This window comes from Dipodomys merriami, unplaced genomic scaffold, assembly GCF_024711535.1.
Source record: "Dipodomys merriami isolate MVZ:Mamm:240054 unplaced genomic scaffold, mDipMer1.0.p SCAF_1, whole genome shotgun sequence".
Taxonomy (NCBI): domain Eukaryota; kingdom Metazoa; phylum Chordata; class Mammalia; order Rodentia; family Heteromyidae; genus Dipodomys; species Dipodomys merriami.
In genome coordinates, this window is record NW_027202270.1 from 22,766,707 (window position 1) to 22,788,170 (window position 21,464).

Sequence of the window (21,464 nt, forward strand, 5' to 3'; positions counted from 1 at the left end):
AAAAACAAATCAATGTAATTGGCAAAGTATAAGAAAAACTTTTTTGAATATTTTTATTACCTTAAGTAGTTGTACTTTGCCATTCAGCAAAGCAATTTATGAATAAAGGGCATCTTGATCAGGGTCACCAATCCAACATTCCACCCACCCACCCCAACTCACCTCACACTTCTTAATTTTTAGGTTATATAGTGAATATTTTGCCATTTAACAAAAAAATGTTTGTATAAACAATGCATCTTGATCTATGTCAGCAGAGCAACATCTCCAACCTGCTTTGACCCACCCCTTCCCTTAAATTTTTCAGTTCTGTGGTATAGACAATGAATTTATATTTGCATTCTCTCCCTTCCTCCCTTCATTTATTCATTCTTCAACTCCTCTCTCCTTGGTCCCACTCACCTCTTTTGGCAAGTACCCATTTCCTGTTACTTACTTTGTTGGGCTTTGACTTAGTCTTTTGGAAGAATTATAACTATTTTAGCTCTCCATAGGGTTTTTTATAGTTCAGTTAATTTATTTGTAGCTAATGTATTTCACTATCCATGTACCCTCAATGCCATAAGCAAAAAGGCTCAGGGAAATGGCCCAGTCCCTGAGTTCAAGCCCCATGCCAGACAAAAAGAAAAAAAAGTCAAGGGAAACAAAAAATGACTTTAAGGATCACAAACCAAATTGTAGCTCAAAGTATGGAAAGGTTAGTGAGAATCCTTTTAAATGCTTCCACCTTTTGTTCTTAAGTAAAAGAAATATGCAATATTTGGAATGAAGAATTGATTCAAAGACCACAACAAACCATATTCCCCAAATGGAAATTTCCTTGGGGGATACTAGTGGGCAGTACTTGTATTTGACCTTAAGGCCTCATATTTGCTAGCATTCTACCACGTGAACCATACCTCTATCCTGGCTTTTAATGATTTATTTTAGAGATGGGGATTTTCAGCCCTTTCTGACTGTGTTAGCCTAAAACTAAGGTCCTCCAAATAATTGGTTCCTGAGGAGGTAGGGTTATAGGCATCATCTACTTATAGTGAGCAAGAAGACCATTCTCAACTGCAACTTGGTTCTACTTTAGTCTCTTTTTCTAATTATACTTTAACATTCCAGTCTTTTAGCCCTTAGTTTCCTTTCACTTATGAAGTTAGTCTATAAATATGAGCATGCTAACAGGAATGCCACTTAATGGATTCTATCTTCCAGGGGACAGGAAAGTCTACTTAAAATTCACACATGAACTCCATGGTGGGAGTGAGATCTCCCGAGGCCATGTTGTCAGCAGCACCCTTTCCAATCATCCAGAACAGGTGTTCCCTGTGCCCTTGGTTGCAGAAAACAATGATCACAATCCATATAGAGAGGAAATAGATGAGGATACATTGCCTTCTGGTCTTCAACTTTGGTATTGTAGTAGAGGCTTCATGCTTTTTAACTCTCTCAGTTATAAATTTCCTTGTTTTCCTATCAGAGGTTGGATGAGAAGAAGATGAGATGATAGAGCATGAGAGTAGGAGAGCCCATCTCAATCTTTTCCTTTTGTTTTTGTTTTTAATTTTAGTTTTAATTTTTTCGTTGTTGTTCCAGAACTGGGCTTTGAAGTCATGGTATTGGCATTGTCCCTGAGCTTTTTCACTCAAGGCTAGTGCTCTATACTACATTACACTATACTACAGCTTCACTTCTGGTTTTCTGATGGTTACTTGGAAATAAGAATCTTATGGACTTTACTGCCCTGGTTGAATTTGAACCACATTCCTCAGATCTCATGCTCTTGAGTAGCTAGGATTATAGATATGACCCACTGGTTCCCAGCTTCAATCTGGTCATTTGACTTAAGGTCTTCATCATTATTGTAATATTCACAGATTTAATTATTTAATACACAGGATGTCATTATTGGACAATAGACATACTGTGCTTTGTATAGAGTATGTATAAAACTCATGAGTTGTTTACTTATTAATCATAGATTCCTGTGCCCTCTGTACAAAATTGAGTTTACATAACCTCTTGATAATACTCTTCCAAAGAAGCAACCCCTCATCTTTTCAGTTATAACAGCTATTTTCAGATGCTCACAATCTTTGCTCTTCATACTCACTATACTTAACCATTGAGTGCCAAGCACCAGGAACTAGTTGCATGTATGATAGAACTTTACTTTCATCAGTTGGGGTCTGGCTTCTGAGTGTAGGCAAGATATAACTTAATGGAGATAAAATTTTCAGAAGTTTTTTAAAAATAATGTTTATGTTATATTCTTTCCCATTTATGTTCTAAGAATGTTGTAGTCCTTTCTAATCAATTAAAGGAGGAAAGATAAATGTTGAAGATGAACTTTTCCTTGACTATCCTGAGATGATGTTGATTTAGATTTACTTAACATGATACAGTTTCCTATTATTAATATGCACTTGCCACCTGTCAGCCAACCAAAGTTGAAATTGCTTATTCACAAAGTTGCATGAGTAAGTAGATGAACTATACAAATAAATGAACTTCCACACTTTAGGATGTCTACATTGTGGGGGAGGATTTTCCCTGAACATGTGCCAACTTTTTTTCAACTTCTGGATCACATCTTATTATCCTAGCTGTAATTAGAAATCTTGTGAAATTAAGAACCATTAAATTCAATGAGTTTTCAGCATCGGAAATGTGCCCAGAGGCACCCAGCCGATGGGCCTGCCTAGGATTGGGCTTTCACAGAGTTTTCCCTCCACTCCTCCTATTCACTCTAAAAGCACCGTCTTTTCCACTTAGCTAATTAATTACACCTGCCAACAAGCAGATGGTTCTGAAGGCTTTGAAGCATGGAAATAGCTAGGTGCCTATCAGCTAGCTGAAGTTTCCTTCGGCTGCAATTTAGATTATAACTCTTGAAGCTCCAGAGAAAATAAAATATTAAGTGATCGCAAAGAAAACACTTTAAAAATATTTCTTCCTCAAAAGGGTATTTTTTAAGGTAGAAAATTATCACTGTTTCCTTGATCTCTGTATGCATACACTTTTAGAATGCTTATGTTTAGCCGTCAGTTTGGAACAAAATGTGCCAGATGTTGGCTCCTAATTGTTATGAGCTCTGAAGCAAAATGAAAACAGAGGACCAGAGCCAGTTAGACAATTGCTAGGAACGATTTTCAGAATTTGAGAGCATTTTGGTAAATGATACTTTGTGTTTAATTTGAAGGCACGACATATAAGTAAGAATGGGGAGAGTAGAATTTAGGGCAGTGCTGGTACTCCTTACTAGTACCCCAATATACATTTAATTTGCATTTCAGGTTTTATGCTAATCTCATTTCCTTTTATTGAAATTCAAGGTAAATAGCTTGAAGCAGGGATAATCACCTGAGCTTAATTTTTACTGTAAAAGCTTCTCAAATATAACCTCTAAACACATGTCTACAAAACTAAATTAGCCATAGACTACGAATGTATAACAAGATAATCTTTGTAGTAATTTATTTTTGTGTGTGTGGTCTTATGGGTGGAACTCAGGGCATTACCTCTGCTAGGCAAGGCGCTACCACTGGAGCTACACCTTTGCACCCCCCCTTTTTTTTTCAATTTCATGTTTGAGACAAGGTCTTTTAACTTTGTCCAAACTGGTTGTGAACTTCAGATTCTGCGGCCCCAAGGAGCTGATATTGCAAGCATATTCCACCACATTCAGCTTAAAATTCTCTTTACTAAAGTCATTCTAAAATTTCTTATTTAATCCCCTAAATACTTAGTTTCACAAAATTACTGAAACATCTTCTGTCTTTTATTGTGTGAGAAAATTTTACTTAAAAACTACATTGAAAGATAAAACTGAAATGTGTCAGGACATTTATAAAAGTAAATTATAAAATTAATAAAATAGCTAAATTTCTTAAGTAGTATTACTTATTTTTTTCTGCCATCTTAAATAAAAGTTATTGGATGGGCATATCTAATGATGGATATCTTTATCTTTGTTGAGGAAAAGGAGTGTGTATTAAAACAGATGTTCTCAAGAGGCTATCTGAAGTTTTTCACAATCCTTTTTTCTTTTAATTATTACTTCTAAAGAGTTGTACAAAGGAGTTGGCATTTAACAAAGCAGTTCATGAATACAATATATATTGATCAATGCCACCCCTTCCAACATTCTTATCTATCCCTTCCCCCCCCCACCCTCTTGCTCTTCTTCATTTTGTGGGATATACACTGGATTCTTGTGTGCATTTTTTCCTTCTTTTCTCTTCTTCATTTATCTGCCCCTTTCTTCACCCCCTCCCTTTTTGAGTACCTACTTCCTGGTGTTTTATTTTGCTGAACCTTGATTTTTGCCTTTCTAAGGAATTACACTATTGGAGTTCTCCCTTGAATCGATTGCATTTCAGTTAATTCTTACAAGCTTGTCTTAACAAAAACATATTCTGACAAAGCTATCAGCACATATATTTTAATTTTGGATTCCTTTTCTTCTGTTGTATATACTTTATACCACATTTATCTTTTAAGGGGCTAGAATATTAACCTTAACACTAAAATCAACATTCACCTATTTGAGTTCTTTAATTCAAATCCTTTACTCTTCCCTTCTCTGTATTAATTACTCCACCGCAATCAATAGAGAAGAACAAAAGGTGAATGCAGATTTGGCCAGTACAAGCTAACCTACCCATTTTATTATTTTTAGAAATTCAGTTACAGAGTTTACAGAGCTGAATCTTCTTAGGCTTATGACTTAGGATATGCTCATTTAAAAATCCTTTTACCTTATTCATTAGGGGAAAGATCCAAAGTCTAGGTCTAGAGTTCCCACAGTACTTGAAAGTATTAAAAATTACTTTCCCTTTTCTCTTTTTTTTTTTTAACACTCAAGACTTTTTACTAAACACAGGGCTTTTTCTTAAGTAGGACAGGCTCTTGAATTTTATTGTTCTGCTGCCTTTTCCTCTGTTCCTACTTTGACAGAAGCAAAAGGAATGTTATCTTCAAGCATGAGTTTGGGAGCAGTCCAGATATCTCGCCCTGCCAAGATTTTACTGCAGGATTTTTTTTCATGTAGAAACAATCCCTTAAAAGCATAATTTTACCTTTCAACTCCATAAAATAGTTTCTAAAAGGACTTCAGGGAAATTGCTGTGAGTTCTTAATTATACTTAGAAGTCCATTACAAAAGACAGAGAGTGCTTTACTTCTGCGTGTACATTTCCCTTCTTTCTATTTCTCAATCTTTCCTTCTTATAATAAGGGGAATAAAAAATAGTTTTAAAGTCAATTCCAGGTCTACAATTAAGTTGAGTTGAAATTACAGTTCTCTAGAATGCTTACTCCTCTATGACCTCAGAGGTCACATTATGAAAATATTTTTTGAAAGGGGAAAAGTGATAGTGCTGGGAATCATGGAAACAGCTGAGACAGAGATTGTCATGAGTCTTTTTTAATTCAAATAGCTTAAACATATAACTAAACCTAATCACCGCTGCATAAATACAACACCAGGCATATCTAGTCTTCATTCAACAGGAATACAATAATACATAATACATAATACACATCTCCTCTTCCTTGCTCCTTTACTGACTTGACCAAAAAACCTTAATGAATGTAAACAACAGAATAGAGGATTGCCACTACATTCTATGACCTTGAACTCTAGACCTGGGTGCTGTCCCTCTGCTCTTCAGCTCAAGGCTAGTGCTCTACCATTTGAGCCACAGCACCACTTCTGGTTTTCTGCTGGTTTATTGGAGATAAGAGTGTCACTGACTTTCCCACCCTGGCTGGCTTTGAATCACGATCCACAGAACTCAGCCTTCTAAGTAACTAGGATTACAGGTGTGAGCCACCAGCGCCCAAATGGCCCTTATATTTCTTGTAGTCCAATGGCAGTGGCAAAGACAGAGGAACAAAGGTAACCAGGATGTTTGTAGCTGAAGTGTAATGACCTGAGATCTATGCACCAACCTCAACTGGACACAGGGCACTACAGCAGCATGCAATGCAGTCACAGAATGTGGATACAGAAATGACTAACTAAATAAATAAATAAGACTGGAAAGGATGAATTCAAGTAGGTATACAGGATTAGTCAGAGCAAGAGTGGCAGTCATCTGTGTTTTGCAGCAATGACTCTTTGATAAAGTTGTCTCCAAAGATGTATGAATTAACCTGTTTTGAAGTATATACTTTTTCAACAGTTAGTAAATATAGGGTATTATTTTATATACCTTATCTATTATTCTCACTGTAATGAAACAAATAACTAGTAGTTAAAAATAGCATTATTACAGTTTTTTTTGTGTGTGCCAATTCTAGGTCTTGAAATCAGGGCCATGGTGCTGTTTGTGAGCTTTTTTGCTCAAGACTAGCACTCTTCCACTTGACCCTCAGCTCTACTTGTGGCTCTTTGGTGGTTAATTGGAGATGAGAGTCTCACAGACTTTCCTACCCAAGCTGGCTTCAAACCCTAATCCTTAGATATCAGCTTCTTGTGAAGCTAGAATTACAGGCATGAGCCACTTGGACCTTGCTGCATTATCACAGAGATGATAGAAAAGTAACCTAAACTTTCCTGCAATCACATTGTAAATGCAGCAAATGAAATAGGATAAAGATGATAGTAACAAACAAACAAACATGACTGAACTACTAATACACACAGAAGCTTGAATAATTCCCAAAACATAATTTTGAGTGAAAAAAGGCAATAACAACAACAATAAAGTAATAATGATGAGTACTGGACAGGGTTAGAAGTTAATAAACAAGTCAGAAATATCTGTAATTGCGTAAGTTGGGAAATAGCTTTGGGGATCATAGACTGGGAATAAGGAAAAAAAAGTTCTGTAATAAAGTTAAGAAAAATAAGGAAGCCTGGTGCTGGTGGCTCACGCCTGTAATCCTACCTACTCAGAATGCTGAGATCTGAGGATCATGGTTCAAAGCCAGTTGGACAGGAAAGTCCCTAAGACTCTTATCTCTATGTAACCACCAGAAAACCGGAAATGGCGCTGTGGCTCAAGCGGTAGAGCGCTCGCTTTGAGCTGAAGAGCACAGGGACAGCATCCAAGTCCAGAGTTCAAGTCCCACTACCGACCAATAAAAAAAAAGAAGGAAAGAAAGAAAAAAAAGAAAAGCAAAGACAAGGGTTGGGTGGGGAGGGATACATGAGAATGTTGACAAGGAGTGACATTGATCAAGATGTACTGTATTCAGCTCCTTTGTTTAACTACTTAAAGATGATTAAAAATATACAAAGAATAAAAATAAAAACTTTATAGCAATGGAGACATTGTACTTCGGTGGTAGCTGCAGGAAATAGTAACCCAAATACATGCATTTGTGACACACACAGAGCTTAAGATCTATGCATTTCACTATATGAAATGGATATCAATTTGAGAATGTATGCCAAGCCTAAAGCTATTTCTTCTTCTATTTTGCTAGTTACCTGATATCTCCTATTGTGAAAACCAGTACTCAATACAATAATAATTACTCCATTCATTCTTTCATTCATTCATTCCTGCTTTTCTCCAGCTTAAAACTTCATTGAAAGTTATTTAAAATGATCCTGCTATATGTGAGGTTCAAAATTATTCTAAAATCAATTTCTTTATAATGTTATTTATGACTGGTTTAATCTCTTATTTTTTTTGAATGTCATCTTTATTCTCTTTAACATCACTGTCAGTTTATCTGAAACATCCAGGCTCCCGATTCTAATACTTTTATTTTTAATTTTATTTTGTATATCCTTTTACAATCTTGATATATTTGAGAATCAAATCATCATTTATATGATTAAACCATTCTCTCTCCTGCTTTATCTTTAATTTGCAAGTTTTAACTTGTCAGCAACAAGCATACATAGCAATGATATTTAGTATTGCTGTCATCAGGGAAAGCTCAAACATTTTTGAAATATTCTAAAGAAGCAGAGAAGAAATCACACGTTGTGAAAGTAGTTATTAAAACTCCACAAACAAATGTAGTCGGTGAGATATTTGAACATGACCTTGCCCTGTATCCCAGGCTGATTGTATTAAAGCTTGTAAATAAAAGGGACAAATCACTTCTGGACACAAACGTGACTCCTCCTTTGGCAATGAAAACAGTGAACTCTGTTGCTTTGTTCTACAGAAGCAATTACATGTTCTGGAAGCTTTGAGCACTTATTTAAGAAGATTGTTTCTGTCATAGGGCTTTCTAGTGGATAAGAAAATAGAAACATTTGAGTTTTGTACTTAAATATCATTAAGGTATCACATTTTTAATTTTTTCTCATTTTCATCCAGTTCTGGTCATTCCTCTTTTTACCTAAAGAAATTATTTTCATCTTTCCTTCAACATTTTTCCTTTGTTTATTAGGTTCAATATAGTATCATTTCTTAGGAATTTTAAAGTGTCATTTTCAGAACACTGTATCAGATCTATCAAAACCTTAAGTTATTTATTACATATGAGGCAAAGTTGTACTCCATTGTTTAATAATACTAACTTCAATAGATATCAGGTTTTAAATAGTTTGTCCGTAATTGTTTTATACACAATCAGACCTTCTTCCAAAAGAACAGAAATAAAGCTCTTCCTGTTAAGAATTCTACTTCAAACTAGGTGATGATAGCTCACATCTGTAATCTTAGCCACTCAGGAGGTTGAGATAATGAGAATCACAGTTCACTGTCAGACTGGGCAAGAAATTTAGTTTTTTCTCAAGTGGCAGAGCACCAGCCTTGAGAATAAAGCTAAGGGCAGCACCTAGGCCTTAAAATTTAAGCCTAGTGCCAACACATGCACATACACACACACACACACACGCACACAAACTGTGTTTCAAATATAGTATTTAAGGGGCTTAGTTACATTAGTTACTAGGCAAATGCAAATTACAACAATAGCAGTGCTTACCAACCAGGAAGACTACTATAAAATATAAAGGATAAAACCAAAATAAACTATAAAAAAATCAGCACAATTAAGGTGAAACTTAGTTTCTCAGATAATAATTATGGAACTATATCTCATAAATTGGCTTTGTAAACTTAATATATGTCTCAACAATTCTTACAGTTATGCATACAACATAGTTATGTATATGCTGTTAACCAAAGGACAACCAGACAGCACTATTTATAGTACACGCAAATGACTGGAGTATGCAGAACTGAGAAAATATTACAGGAGATCACACAGCAATGAATTTCACAAACATATGTTGGGTAATAGGAGTCAGCTGGGTGCAGGTGGCTCACGCCTGTAATCCTAGCTACTCAGGAGGCTAAGATTGCGATTCAAAGACAGCCTGGGCAGGAAAGTCCATGAAGTCCATGAGACTCTTATCTCCAATAAACCACTAGGAAACCAAAAGTGGCGCTGTGGTTCAAGCGGCAGAGGGCTCGCCTTGAGCTGAAGAGCGCAGGGACAGCGCCCAGGCTCAGAGTTCAAGCACAAAATAATATGTAGGGTATGCATCTATGTATAGAATCTAGAGAAGTAAAAGTATCTTGCTCGATATCAGAATAAAGGTTTTGACAAGGTGTGAAGTGAAAGAAGAAGGTGCTGAGGTGGAGAAATATTCTGTTATTAGGTCTATGACCACGTTGAGAATGGTCATTGCCTATGATACATACACATACATGTATGTGTATTGTATTTTAATGAGAAGTTTAGATAAGAAAAAAATTTTCACTTTGATCATGTCACAGATTTACAGATCTGTGCTTCATGAGTATCCAGAAAATGTAAGATTTACTTAGAACCAATATAACAAGCTGTAAATTGTCTCCCATTAGCCACTACTACTTCGCAACTTTAAAAAGTGTGTACAGTCTGTCTGTTCCTACTCTAATAGTGAATGCTGAGCTATTAATAAAGCTCTGAAAACATAAATCTTATTTTAGTCAGTAAACAACTATTTAATTATCAAATGCAAATATAATAATACAATCAATAACTACTTGGTAGGTAGTATAGCTGGGAGTTCCCAATTCTAGGCTTGAGAAAAATCAAATCTCAAAATGGTGGGTAAACCACATATCTTAACAATTTAAATGTATATTTTGAAATTTGTTTAATGTCTTTGTGCATTGTCTTTGTTCTTCAAAGTCCTAATCATGAAGGAATGATCTAACCAGCTAGCTATCTGCCAATTTATCTATAACTTATCTGTATTATTTTTTTTAGAGAATACCAGTGTTTACCATCAATCACTAGTTATTTTGTGGGTAGGAATAATGAATTCATTGACCTCACAATAGATGTATTTAATATATGAGCCAGGTCTAATAGGAACAGTTTCAGTGTGTTTCTGTGAGAAATTTCTGTAGGTGGAGGCTGGTGATGGTTACACAACAATCTGAGTGTGATAAAAATGGTTACAATGGCAAATATTGTTATGTGTGTATGTTTTGTCATAATAAAAAGAATGTAGCAAAAACCATTCAATATTTAGTGTGATGTATGATGCCACTATTAGTCATATCATTGACATGTTGTTATTTGGTGTTTAGAAATGTTAGTCACATCATTGTCCTCCTAATCATGAAAAACATTTCCACTTCCATAGTATTCTTCACACTTTCTTTGGAGCTAGATACACATAGGATGTCTATCATGATTTTTTATTTTTGAAGGAACTCCAGAAAGGAAAGGTTAAACAACTATCCCAAAGTGTCAAAAAAATTAAAGTACCATTTGTTTTATGTCAGATGATGATTGAGCTGATCAAGATCTCTAGGGGGAAGAGACTGATACTATTTAAGAATAGCTGTTCACAGTAGACCCACCAGGGAGCAGGGACTCAATCTGAATCAATAAAAGCTAAGAAGCAGAGGGGACCTGGAGGTATGTTATTAATAAGTTGGAATTTTGTGTCAGGCATTCCTGAGCTCTTTTTAATTGAAATCCAGGTGCTTTTGGTATTATTTTCTATCTTAAGTTGATTTCTAGCTAGTGGTCCTGAAATTACCTTGTACTAAGAAAGAAAGAAAGAAAGAAAGAAAGAAAGAAAGAAAGAAAGAAAGAAAGAAAGAAAGAAAGAAAGAAAGAAAGAAAGCTTTGCTCACTGTTACATCCCAACATTTGGTATTCGCATGCATGTGCTTTTGACACTGATCATCAAACTGAAAGATGGAAGGTTACATCACTCATTTACATTATCACCCTCACCCCCTCCCAACACAAATGTGACATTTCAATTTTGCACACTTCAACTCTTCTTAAATCATCTGTATAAAAACTTCAAAGCTTGATTGATGATGAATGAGCCATTGTCTCCTCAAGCACCCGGTCCTCATTAGCCTTTAGAGTCTCTGCTTATTAATAATGAACCTTGAGGGCTGACCCAGTGGGGTAGCAGCAATTCATTGTACTCCCAGCTGAAAAGTCTGGGTTTGGAAAAGATGCAGGAGTCTCTGGCCCAGGTCCACTGCAGAGATGATATATGAAGTATCACAGGTGGATGATGTGATCTATATTACTTTTGTTTCATTATCTGCCAAAAGACTTGTGTGGTTCAAGGTGATGACAGTGAGAAAGATACAGTGCTTTGCATCAGAAAGTGTGGTAACTGCTAACTGGAGCTTCACCTTCAAAATGGGCTTTTGAATATTTTGGAGATTTTGGTGACACTTAGGTCTTTTTTTATTGGCTAGGCAGGCTTTCTCCTGATGGAGCCAAACCCACTTTGCATTTTAAAATTTTAGTGCTCTTTGGCTCAGAAATATAAATGTTATTTAGATGTGCCTACTGTTATTAGGTGATTCCAATAAGGTTAATATTTAATTAACTTTTATTATTATAATTCTAAAAATAAGATTATAGATTCATTCATACAAACCAAGATGTAATATATAGTCAGGGATTGATGTCAAGTATTTTATTCATTCTTACTAGATTGTTCTATGTTATTATAGATGGTAGATTCATGTTTACACTTAGAAGACAATGGTGGGGCATATCTGTAATCTTAAGTTTTTGGGATTTGGAAATCAGAATGCTTGTGGTTCAAGGCCTTCCTAGACATAAACAATAATAAAAATAAATAAATAAAATAATAAATACAATGTCCTCCTATCAGTCAATAAATTGGTTATGATCATATATACCTATAATACTAGCCATGAAAAAGACATAGGTAGAAAAAACTTGGTCCAAGGAAGGACCTAGGCAAAATTATGAGAATCTGAAAAATAAATAAAGCCAAAATACTGCATCTTTTTTGATGCTCCTAGAGTTTGAACTAAGAATTTCTCATTTGCTAGGTAGGCAGTCTAGCATTTGAGTCACCCACCCAGCTGTTTTTTTGTTTTAGTTTGCTTTTCATAAGGTTTCATATGGCTATATTTGGAATAAAATCCTATGTCTGTCTTACAAGTAGTTGGAATTTTAGTGCATACTATAATACTTAGAATTTTGGGGTTGTTTGGTTGAATTTTGAGATTGGCGTTTTCTATGTAACATTGGCTGGTCTTGAATTTGCTATCCTGCTTCAGTTAATCAAATGCTTGGATTTCAGATGTACACCAATCAATCATGAGACTAAGGTATCATATGGTTACCTACATTTATAATCTTTAATTTTGAAAAAAGTGCTATTTGAACCTGTTTATATAGCAGTTACAAACTATGTATGAGGTCACAATAACTTTGAAAATCTAAGGAGGCTACAAGAATCTATGTATTCAGTAAGGGTGCTACTGCACAATTAAATTGTATTGTATATGATTTCATATCAAACTACATTTCCTTTTGAGAGAATAACTTGAAAAATATCAATTATTCTTTTCATGATCACTCATCCTCAAATTCACTCAAATAAATAAGATTTGAAAAATTAAAATATAAAAATGTTACTAAAGTAGCACAGTTATATTTTTTTCTTTATCTGACTAAAATAAAAGAAAATCAAAGAAAGAAGTGGTCAACTGCCTTAAAATTTGAGCACTAGAATGCTAAGCTACAAGGAATGTATGGCCTCTTTCAAATGCCATGTTGTCAATTTACAACTTGCTTTATACCTTAAGAAAGAATATGAGGTAGATTTAGAGTTTAACATTAAAATGTTTTAGTCTTTTATATAACATAAGCTATGTAATTTGTACAGGGTGGAGAAAGCTTTTTCTGACTTGAATAGCTTACAATGATTATTTACTTGGAAACCAATAGCTGTATTTGTTGCATAAAACAGATTTGTATGCAACAGTAAAAATGCAGAATTATTACATACAGATATCAAACATAGGCTCTATAATAATTTTTATGCTTTATCACTTGCATACATTTGTATATAATAAAAAGTATTTCCTCTTCAGCTTATAAGAATTCTAAACATAAAATTATATATGAATATATAGACATATATTTGTTTTTTTTGTTGTTGTTACTGTTGTTTGTTGCCGAGTATGGGTCTTGAACTCAGGGCCTCGCCTGATAAATAGAGAGAGGGAGAGAGAGAGAGAGTCTTAATGAAGTAGTATTTCCTACACTTCTCCTTGTACATTACCTCATACTAGAAATTAAGATACAGCTTTGAACAAAAGAGAAATATTTCTTGACAATGAAACATAGAACTTGTTATGATGAGCTACAGAATGTTCATAAAATAAATAACTTTAATTTATATTTTTATATAAGCCAAATATAACTATAGTAGGAACAAGAAGAGAAGTAGACTTCTAATGTTGGTAGAAAAGTCCCTGGTACATGTTCATTCTAGATAAAATAGGTTTGTGGATAACAGTGAAAATGTCTAAATGTGACTAACAAATATCAAACATTCTATGTATTATAATTTCGTATGTTACTGGTTGTATTTCAATATAAAAAGGAGATACTATGTCATTTGCATCATATCATTTGGCATCAAATCCGATGAAAAAGTATTCACTAACAATAGCCCAGGATTTGACCCTACTGAAAAATATTTGATAGAGAATCTTTCTCAACTTCATAAAGCTTAATATAAGTATACTTCAGTTAAGAATAATAGGCTAAATGCAAGTTAAGTTTAAGCAAGGCTGATTACAACTTGTCTCAAACTACCAAAAGATTCAATACGTCTTTTACTTGACTTGCATGCATTAATTTCCTCAGAAATATTTCAGGCACAAACATATTAAAGTATGTAATGGAATTTTCTGTAATGAAATGATAGTTTTATTTTTACAGAATGTCATATCTAATATATCTTACTGCATTTAACCACAGCATTTATTAAAAAGAGGCAGTTCTGTTTTGCAAGCTAGTTGGAAATATTTTTAAAGAATATCATAAGAAAACTCAGAAAAGTTTATTTGCTACCAATTGATTAAATGACAAAGCATCTTTTTGTGTCTTTCTTAATTTACTCTGATACACTCTCCACAGTAGAACTAAATACAATGGAATAAAATTACATTGGGCTCATTGACTTATTCACCAGTATTGGAGTCTCTGTATTCTTACAAACATTGTTTTTCTTTCTTTTGGGACACCAATTAAATTTGTGTTGGTTTTCTCTTTTGTCCTTAAGAACAAAAATTGTCTTTTTTCTTAGTCTTAAATTTTAATTGTTAGTTACTTTATTTCATGGTGATGGAACAGAAACTTGAAGTTCAAAACAGGTGATTACTTCTGATAAATGTTTAATAAAAATATGGGTAAACTTCTGTTCTTTTGTACTATCAAATGTAGATATCTCTCGATATATTTATACACACACACACACATACACACACACACACACACACACACACAAACATTTATGGCATTTTTCATATAAAATCTTGCTAAGATTTCCCCAATCCTTACCCTTTACTTATCTAAAAGTACAATCAAACCTCCATTGTTAACAGTTGGACGAACATAAGACAGCTCTCCAATCAAGTAAATCATAATTTGTGTCTATAAAAACTATCTTACACTTCTCAGTAGAAGTACAATGGCCAATAAATACATGAAGAAACAGTTTTCTTGGGCATAAAGTATATACAAATCAAAGCAACACTGAGCTTCCATTGTACTCTAGTGTGGATGGCTATTATCAAAATTAACAAAAATCTGTGGGCCTGGCTTACTTCACATAGGTCCCATGGTTTCCCTTATTTGCAATAACTAATGTATGTCTGGGACAAGCAGAAAAGATCAAAAGCTATGTACATATGACCAGATAAGATGATGTTAAGATGATGAACCCCAAGATAGGGACACAAATGGCTTTTTCTTTCTTGCTATTGTTTCTAATGTATTTATAAGGTACCATGTGATTTTTTTGTTGGTTTGTATGTTTTTCTCCACTGTATAACCTCCATTTTCACTGTATTTGATGTCAGTATAATTTGGGGAGGGAAAGGGAAAAAACAAAATGTTTAAATAGGGATACAGGTTGACCCATTGTAACAGTGAGATGTACAAGATACTGTTGAACAACGAACTTTACAAGTTAGGTGTGGGGTGTGGGGTGTAGTTGTGGAAGTGGGAGGGAAGGGATGGTAAGGGAAAAACAAAGGAGGAGACAACAATGCTTGATAAGAAATGTACTCATTACCTTGCTCATGTAACTGTAACCCCTCTGTACAGTATTTTCACAATTAAAAACTTATAAATTAAAAAATTAGCAAAATCTTTAAATGCCAGTGATGATGTGAGAAAAAAGGAAGCCTAATACACTGTTAATAGAATTATAAATGAGCGTGACCACTATGAAAGTCAATAAAGAAGGTACTCAAAACAATTACAAATGAAACTGCCTATGACTTAGCTTATACTATGCTTGGACATTTATCTAAAAGAATGTAAGTCACGTTGGAATAAGGACACATGCACATCCATGCACATGCAGCATTATTCATAATAGTCAGCTTATAGAAATAGCCCATCTTCCCTAAACCATTATATATATAAAATATATTATTATAATACATGTATTATATATATATAATCATCAGTCAAGAATAATAGTATGTTGTTTGCAGGGAAATGGGTGGATCTGTAAAAATTTCACACTGAGAGAAGCCTGGTTGAAAAGTCAAAGGGCACATGTTTTGTCTTATATGTAGAAATTAGACCTAATATATAAACATAGGTACAAAACCACACAGGGTTATATGTAATCACATACATGCTCAATCAAGATGTCTAAAGTATGGGACATATTAAGATGTGTTTCCATGTTGTAACTTCTTTGGGCAATTAATGAACAGCTTAACAAAATGAATACTGGAAAATATATCTTGGTCAGTGGTGGGGTCACCAAAGGCAGGGGACTGGATGAATGCACAAGGGCATGCTGGACAAGTATAGTCATTAGACTCAATGTGCAGACATGAAAATGGAACTAGGAAATTTATCTCAACTGGTGAAAAAAAGTCTAAGTGGGAGGAAGGAGAGTGATGGAAAAGGCACCTGACCAAAACACCCTGTTTACAAATAAGCAGGTTAAACTGAACCCCACGTGTACATATATATATATATATATATGAATGTATTTATGGGTCAGAATCTATCCCACAGAAATTTAATCATTCCAGAGTTAAAACTAAACAAGTATATCCTCAAAAAGAATATACTGCCCTAGTGTTTGAAGCTTTTATAAACAAAAACCTTTAAAAAAGTATAATTTAAGTTATACAATTATTTTCTAAAACTATATAGCCAAGGTAGTGAAAATAAAATATAAGATCAAATGTGCATTAAAATGCTCTTGTAATGTACATGAAAACATAGTCTCTGATTGTGAAGTTTTGAAGTGTGATGGCAGAATAAGGGTTAAAGCTAGAAGGAAACAAGTCTGCTTTCAGGAAAAAAAAAACAAAAAACAAAAAAACCCTCCAACATTGACAGCTAAACATACTTAGCTTCTCCCAACTAGAATCGCTAGCAGATGCTGGGTTTTGAATTTCTGGTGATAAAAGTATCATCGAGATTGATTTGGAGTATATCTTAATTTGAAATTTTAACATGTAACATCATATTTAAATTATTATTCTCTTTTCTAAATCCCTTTTCCAAGTATAGGCCAAGCTCTTCAACATAATATTTCTAAGAAACAAATGTCAACAGCCGTGGCAGATTAATATTGGTGCAGAAAAGGATTTGATGAGATTATTTTTCAGTATAATACACTATGCTTCTATTTGAAAATCTTTCAGTAGGAAGTTGGAGATGGATACTGTGTTTCTCCAGTATGAACAATTTGAATTTAAATGTGACTCCTGAAAACCAAAGATACTTTCATAATGTTTGAGCTATTACCTTTCCCTTCCCATTGTTTGAAACTACAACTTTTCCCAGTATAGACTGGAAAATATCCTTCGTTTCCTGGCTAACAGCTGGAATCTCCTTTTGTTGTCATCTATTGAAGAATTATTCCTCGAGCAGAGAGGAGTGTCACCTAATGTCTCCAGGGAAAGCTTACACTTCTCAGATGGAACCTAATGCCAAACATTAATATAGAAATCCATTCATTCTTACATCTTACATCTCCTTTCTATTTTGATGAAGGTTGTATGGCTAAGCGAAGAAAAATAATGAACTGGGTTTTAGAAATAGAAACATGATCTAATTTCTGTCCTCCCTGCCTCCCTCTCTCCCTTCCTTCCTCTCTTCCTCCCTTCCTTCATTCCTTTGTTCCTTCATTCCTTTGTTCCTTCCTTCCTTCCTTTCTTCCTTCCTTCCTTCCTTCCTTCCTTCCTTCCTTCTTCCTTCCTTCCTTCCCTCTCCTTTTCTTTCTTTCCTTCTTTCTTTCCTTCTTTCTTTCCTTCTTTCTTTCCTTTCTTTCTTTCTTTCTTTCTTTCTTTCTTTCTTTCTTTCTTTCTTTCTTTCTTTCTTTCTTTCTTTCTTTCTTTCTTTCTTTCCTTCCTTCCTTCCTTCCTTTCAATAGTAAGCAAAAGCATTGATATGAAACAAGATCTGACTGTAAAAGTGCAGATGTCTGAAACATTAAAATTAGCCTGGCCAATTTTCTACTTGCAGTACAAGGAGATATTTTATATGTGCCCACCCAAATCTCACCTCCACCTATATCCATCTATGGTGTCACTTATTACTTGCATTCTTTGTCTCTTTGGGTTAAGGTGACTCACAAGGTTAGCTTGGAATATTGCATGAGAGGACCTTCCTAGAGTAGCATGCAGACAGATTTGGCTACAATTATCATGGCTGTTTTCTACCTCACAAACTCTGACTGGTTTGGGTTTTGTTCTAGCAGGAATATGTCCCTAAAAAGTTGCCTCCTCAGTCTTGTCAAATAGCCCCAGGATATTATTTTATCCAACAAAATTTAGTTATTATCCTTGAGGAATGTATCTCTTCCCCAAAAGAAAGTTAGTGCCTCACTAGGAGTAACTCTTTTGTTTCTGCTTCTGCTTTCATCCTGCCTTCCATTCCAAACAGATGTCTTAGATGAAGCAGCCAACTCGTGCCTTGAATGAATAAATTCAGGGCACAGGATGATAGAGGAGAAAATAGCCACTGTGAAACTACTGAACTAAGGCTTGTACCTGCCTTTTATAGCATCTGTGACAAAAATTATCTTCTCTCTGTATAAACTATGGTGATAAAGGGATCCTTTCTTTTGCTTTTTTTAACTGCAGTGGAATCCTCCATAAACTTGGACATGATTAACCTATATTGTTTCTTTGTTAGACATAATGGTGAAAATGTGGTCAATGATAAGCAGGAATATTTTGATCATATTTGTAGGTGGTTCTTTAAAAATAACTATATTTTTCAAAGGGAACATCTTATTTTTTCCTAGACAATTTAAATTTAGCTGGGAGAAAATCATCATTTGTGGTTATTCTTCTTGGGAGACAAGAAGCTAATCAAGATCAGTGGTGAAATACAGAAAAAAGTTTTGTCTTTATTACATCAAATGGCCATTCTGCATTCCAGTGAACTATGGGGATTTTTGTTATATCTTGCTTTATATTACACTTAAATGAGAATTACAATTCTAACTGATTCCATTAAAGATAACACAGAACATTTTTTGTAACAGAAGCATTAGCAATTTGTACTAATTACTTAGCTACCTACTTCAGACAATGTCACATTTTACTGAAACTATCTTTAGGAAAATCCATGTAACAATTTATATTGAAGGTCTTAAGATCATCCATACTCTATAAGGCCATACATAGACTTGGGAGATAGCATTTGTGGAAATGTTATATTAAAGACTAATCAGAGATGAACAAGTTAAGGGACAAAAAAGGAATAATTTATAAAAATAATTATTGTTTGATTCATACTCTAACATATTATGTTCTAATCAAAGTGGTATGAAATAATAATTACTACTCAATATTTAACATATTATATTTAATCAAACTAGTGAGATATTAAATATTATAATATATTATAGAATATATTATATATTATATTATATATAATATAATATTATATAGATATATCAATTTCAGGGATAAAGCAAAAAAGAACACAGCATCTCCATCAACATGTTAAGAGTTCTTCTCTCTAAATGTTACAATTCAATGGTTATATTTTTCTTTGTATTTTTCAATCTCAAATTTTTACAATTTTTTTCACAATACTGAGGGAAGTATACATTAAAAGGCATCTTACTGTGCAACTCTAATATTGAAAATAAAATTGAGCAATTCATTATCAATCACATTTTCATCAATAAAGAGTCTGACCAGAAATTTCTTTATTTCCAATACAGAAATTCTGAATGGTGGGGTCTATGTAGACCAGAACAAATTCCTTTGTTATGCTGACACTATTCATTGGCAAGATATTGTTCGGAACCCATGGCCTTCCAACTTGACTCTGGTCTCAACGAATGGAAGCTCAGGATGTAAGTACTATTGTCCCTTTGGATGTCTCAAATATTCTTGTTTCCCATGTGAAAATAAATAACTTGTATATCATGCTATGAATAATACCTCAAACTGGAATTGAAGTGTTTCGTTACACATGAGAGAACAAACAGCTTTACAATTTTGCTCCTAATGAATTCTTTGCTTTTGATTTATGTTTTCCACTTTTTTAAAGTTTTTTTATTAAGAAGCTTTTATTATGAAAATACCATACACATGTAAAGTTTTACTTATTAAAAAAACAAAAACAAAAACTGGTTCCCTTTTGCCCAATGTATTTCATTTTAAGTGTCCATATTCTTATGCCATTGTCCACCAACCTCAGACTAATGTGTAGCTAGTGCATCAACTTTTATAGCTCATGCTCCACTGAGAAAAAGGCAGTGAGAGAAAAATGTACCCAGTAACCATGATTATTTTAATAAAAATTAAAAACTAGTCAACCTCAGAGTTCTCAGGCCTTCATTTATCCCTAAGCCTTCAGGGTAAAATTTTATGACAATTCCAAGAGGTATACAGTGGATTTATATAGTCTTCTTATAAAAGAAATATATTTAGCTTCTGATTGGTCATTAGTATAATAAGCTACTGAATTTTCCATTAAAAATATGTAGTGTGTCACCAACAAAGGATTTATCAGATTCAAGTGCTTAATATGATTAAATGATAACCAAATAATATTTGAACTATCATTAACACCTCTGGAAATTATTCTCTGTGGAATCACTTTCATTTTCATAACACAGGCTAGGTTGTCCCCACATTTATTATTACTGACACTTGAACAGAATCTTTATCAAACATTAAACTGGGTTTTAAATTTCTCATCTACTATTATATATTTCCCACCTGAAATTATAATTGTCTCCACATAGCGCAATAATTATTTGCTATAGGACTGATTGTGTTATGAGGCTTTGGTAGGAAATCAAACTTCAAAGGACAATTATTAAATTTCATGATGGCCCTAATAAGATAATAGGAAATATGAATATATTTGATGAAAACTGACAGCTGTGTTTTTAATAAGTGGCTAAAACCCTTTTTCCATTAAAAAAAAAAGAATAACATAATTTTCTTGTCAACTCTGAGCAGAAATTTGTATGAGATTCCCTCTTTATGGTATTCAAGTTGCCTACTGGGTAAAATTACATGTGAATAGAAATTGAATCTGCTTGTGTGAACAATGCAAATGATGTACTTCAGAAATGGCTTCTGTTTTCAGTGTGCCCACATTCTGGAACATAGAATATGAGGGGTGGGCCGGGAGGGTACTGGACAGATGAGAGGAAATTCCTGCTCACTCTCAACTTTTTTAGAATGACTAGCCTTTAAGGCATGAATGAGGCCAGGCAAAGTAGAGCCTCAGACAGAAGCCAAAGGGAAATGTGCCCACCAGCCTCAGAGCACTTGGATTAGGAAAGGTCGGAGGGGTTTGCTGCACTTTCACAGATGGTATCTCTTTGTGCTCTTCGTTTTTGAGGGCTAATTTGGATGATTGTGCCTATAATTAAGCAATTGTGGTTGCACTTTTTATTTTTCATGTAAATAATTGCAGGTGCAAAAATTAAAAATGCAGAATAGGTTCATAACTAATGGTCCATTACAAATTAACCAAAGTTTTACTGCTTACATAGGAGCTTTATTTTTGGACACATTATG

The 21,464-nt window shown here is 34.1% G+C and overlaps 1 protein-coding gene across 4 annotated transcripts in view; it reads left to right on the top strand.

The window, feature by feature from the left end:
• The window catches only part of Erbb4 (erb-b2 receptor tyrosine kinase 4), a 1,023,136-nt gene that overhangs the window by 658,756 nt on the left and 342,916 nt on the right, over positions 1 to 21,464 (top strand). For all 4 annotated transcript variants that reach the window (XM_070017823.1, XM_070017826.1, XM_070017822.1 and 1 more), the window contains exon 4: positions 19,646 to 19,780. In XM_070017823.1, coding sequence (XP_069873924.1) covers positions 19,646 to 19,780 — 135 coding nt within the window. The remainder of the gene's footprint in view (positions 1 to 19,645; positions 19,781 to 21,464) is intronic.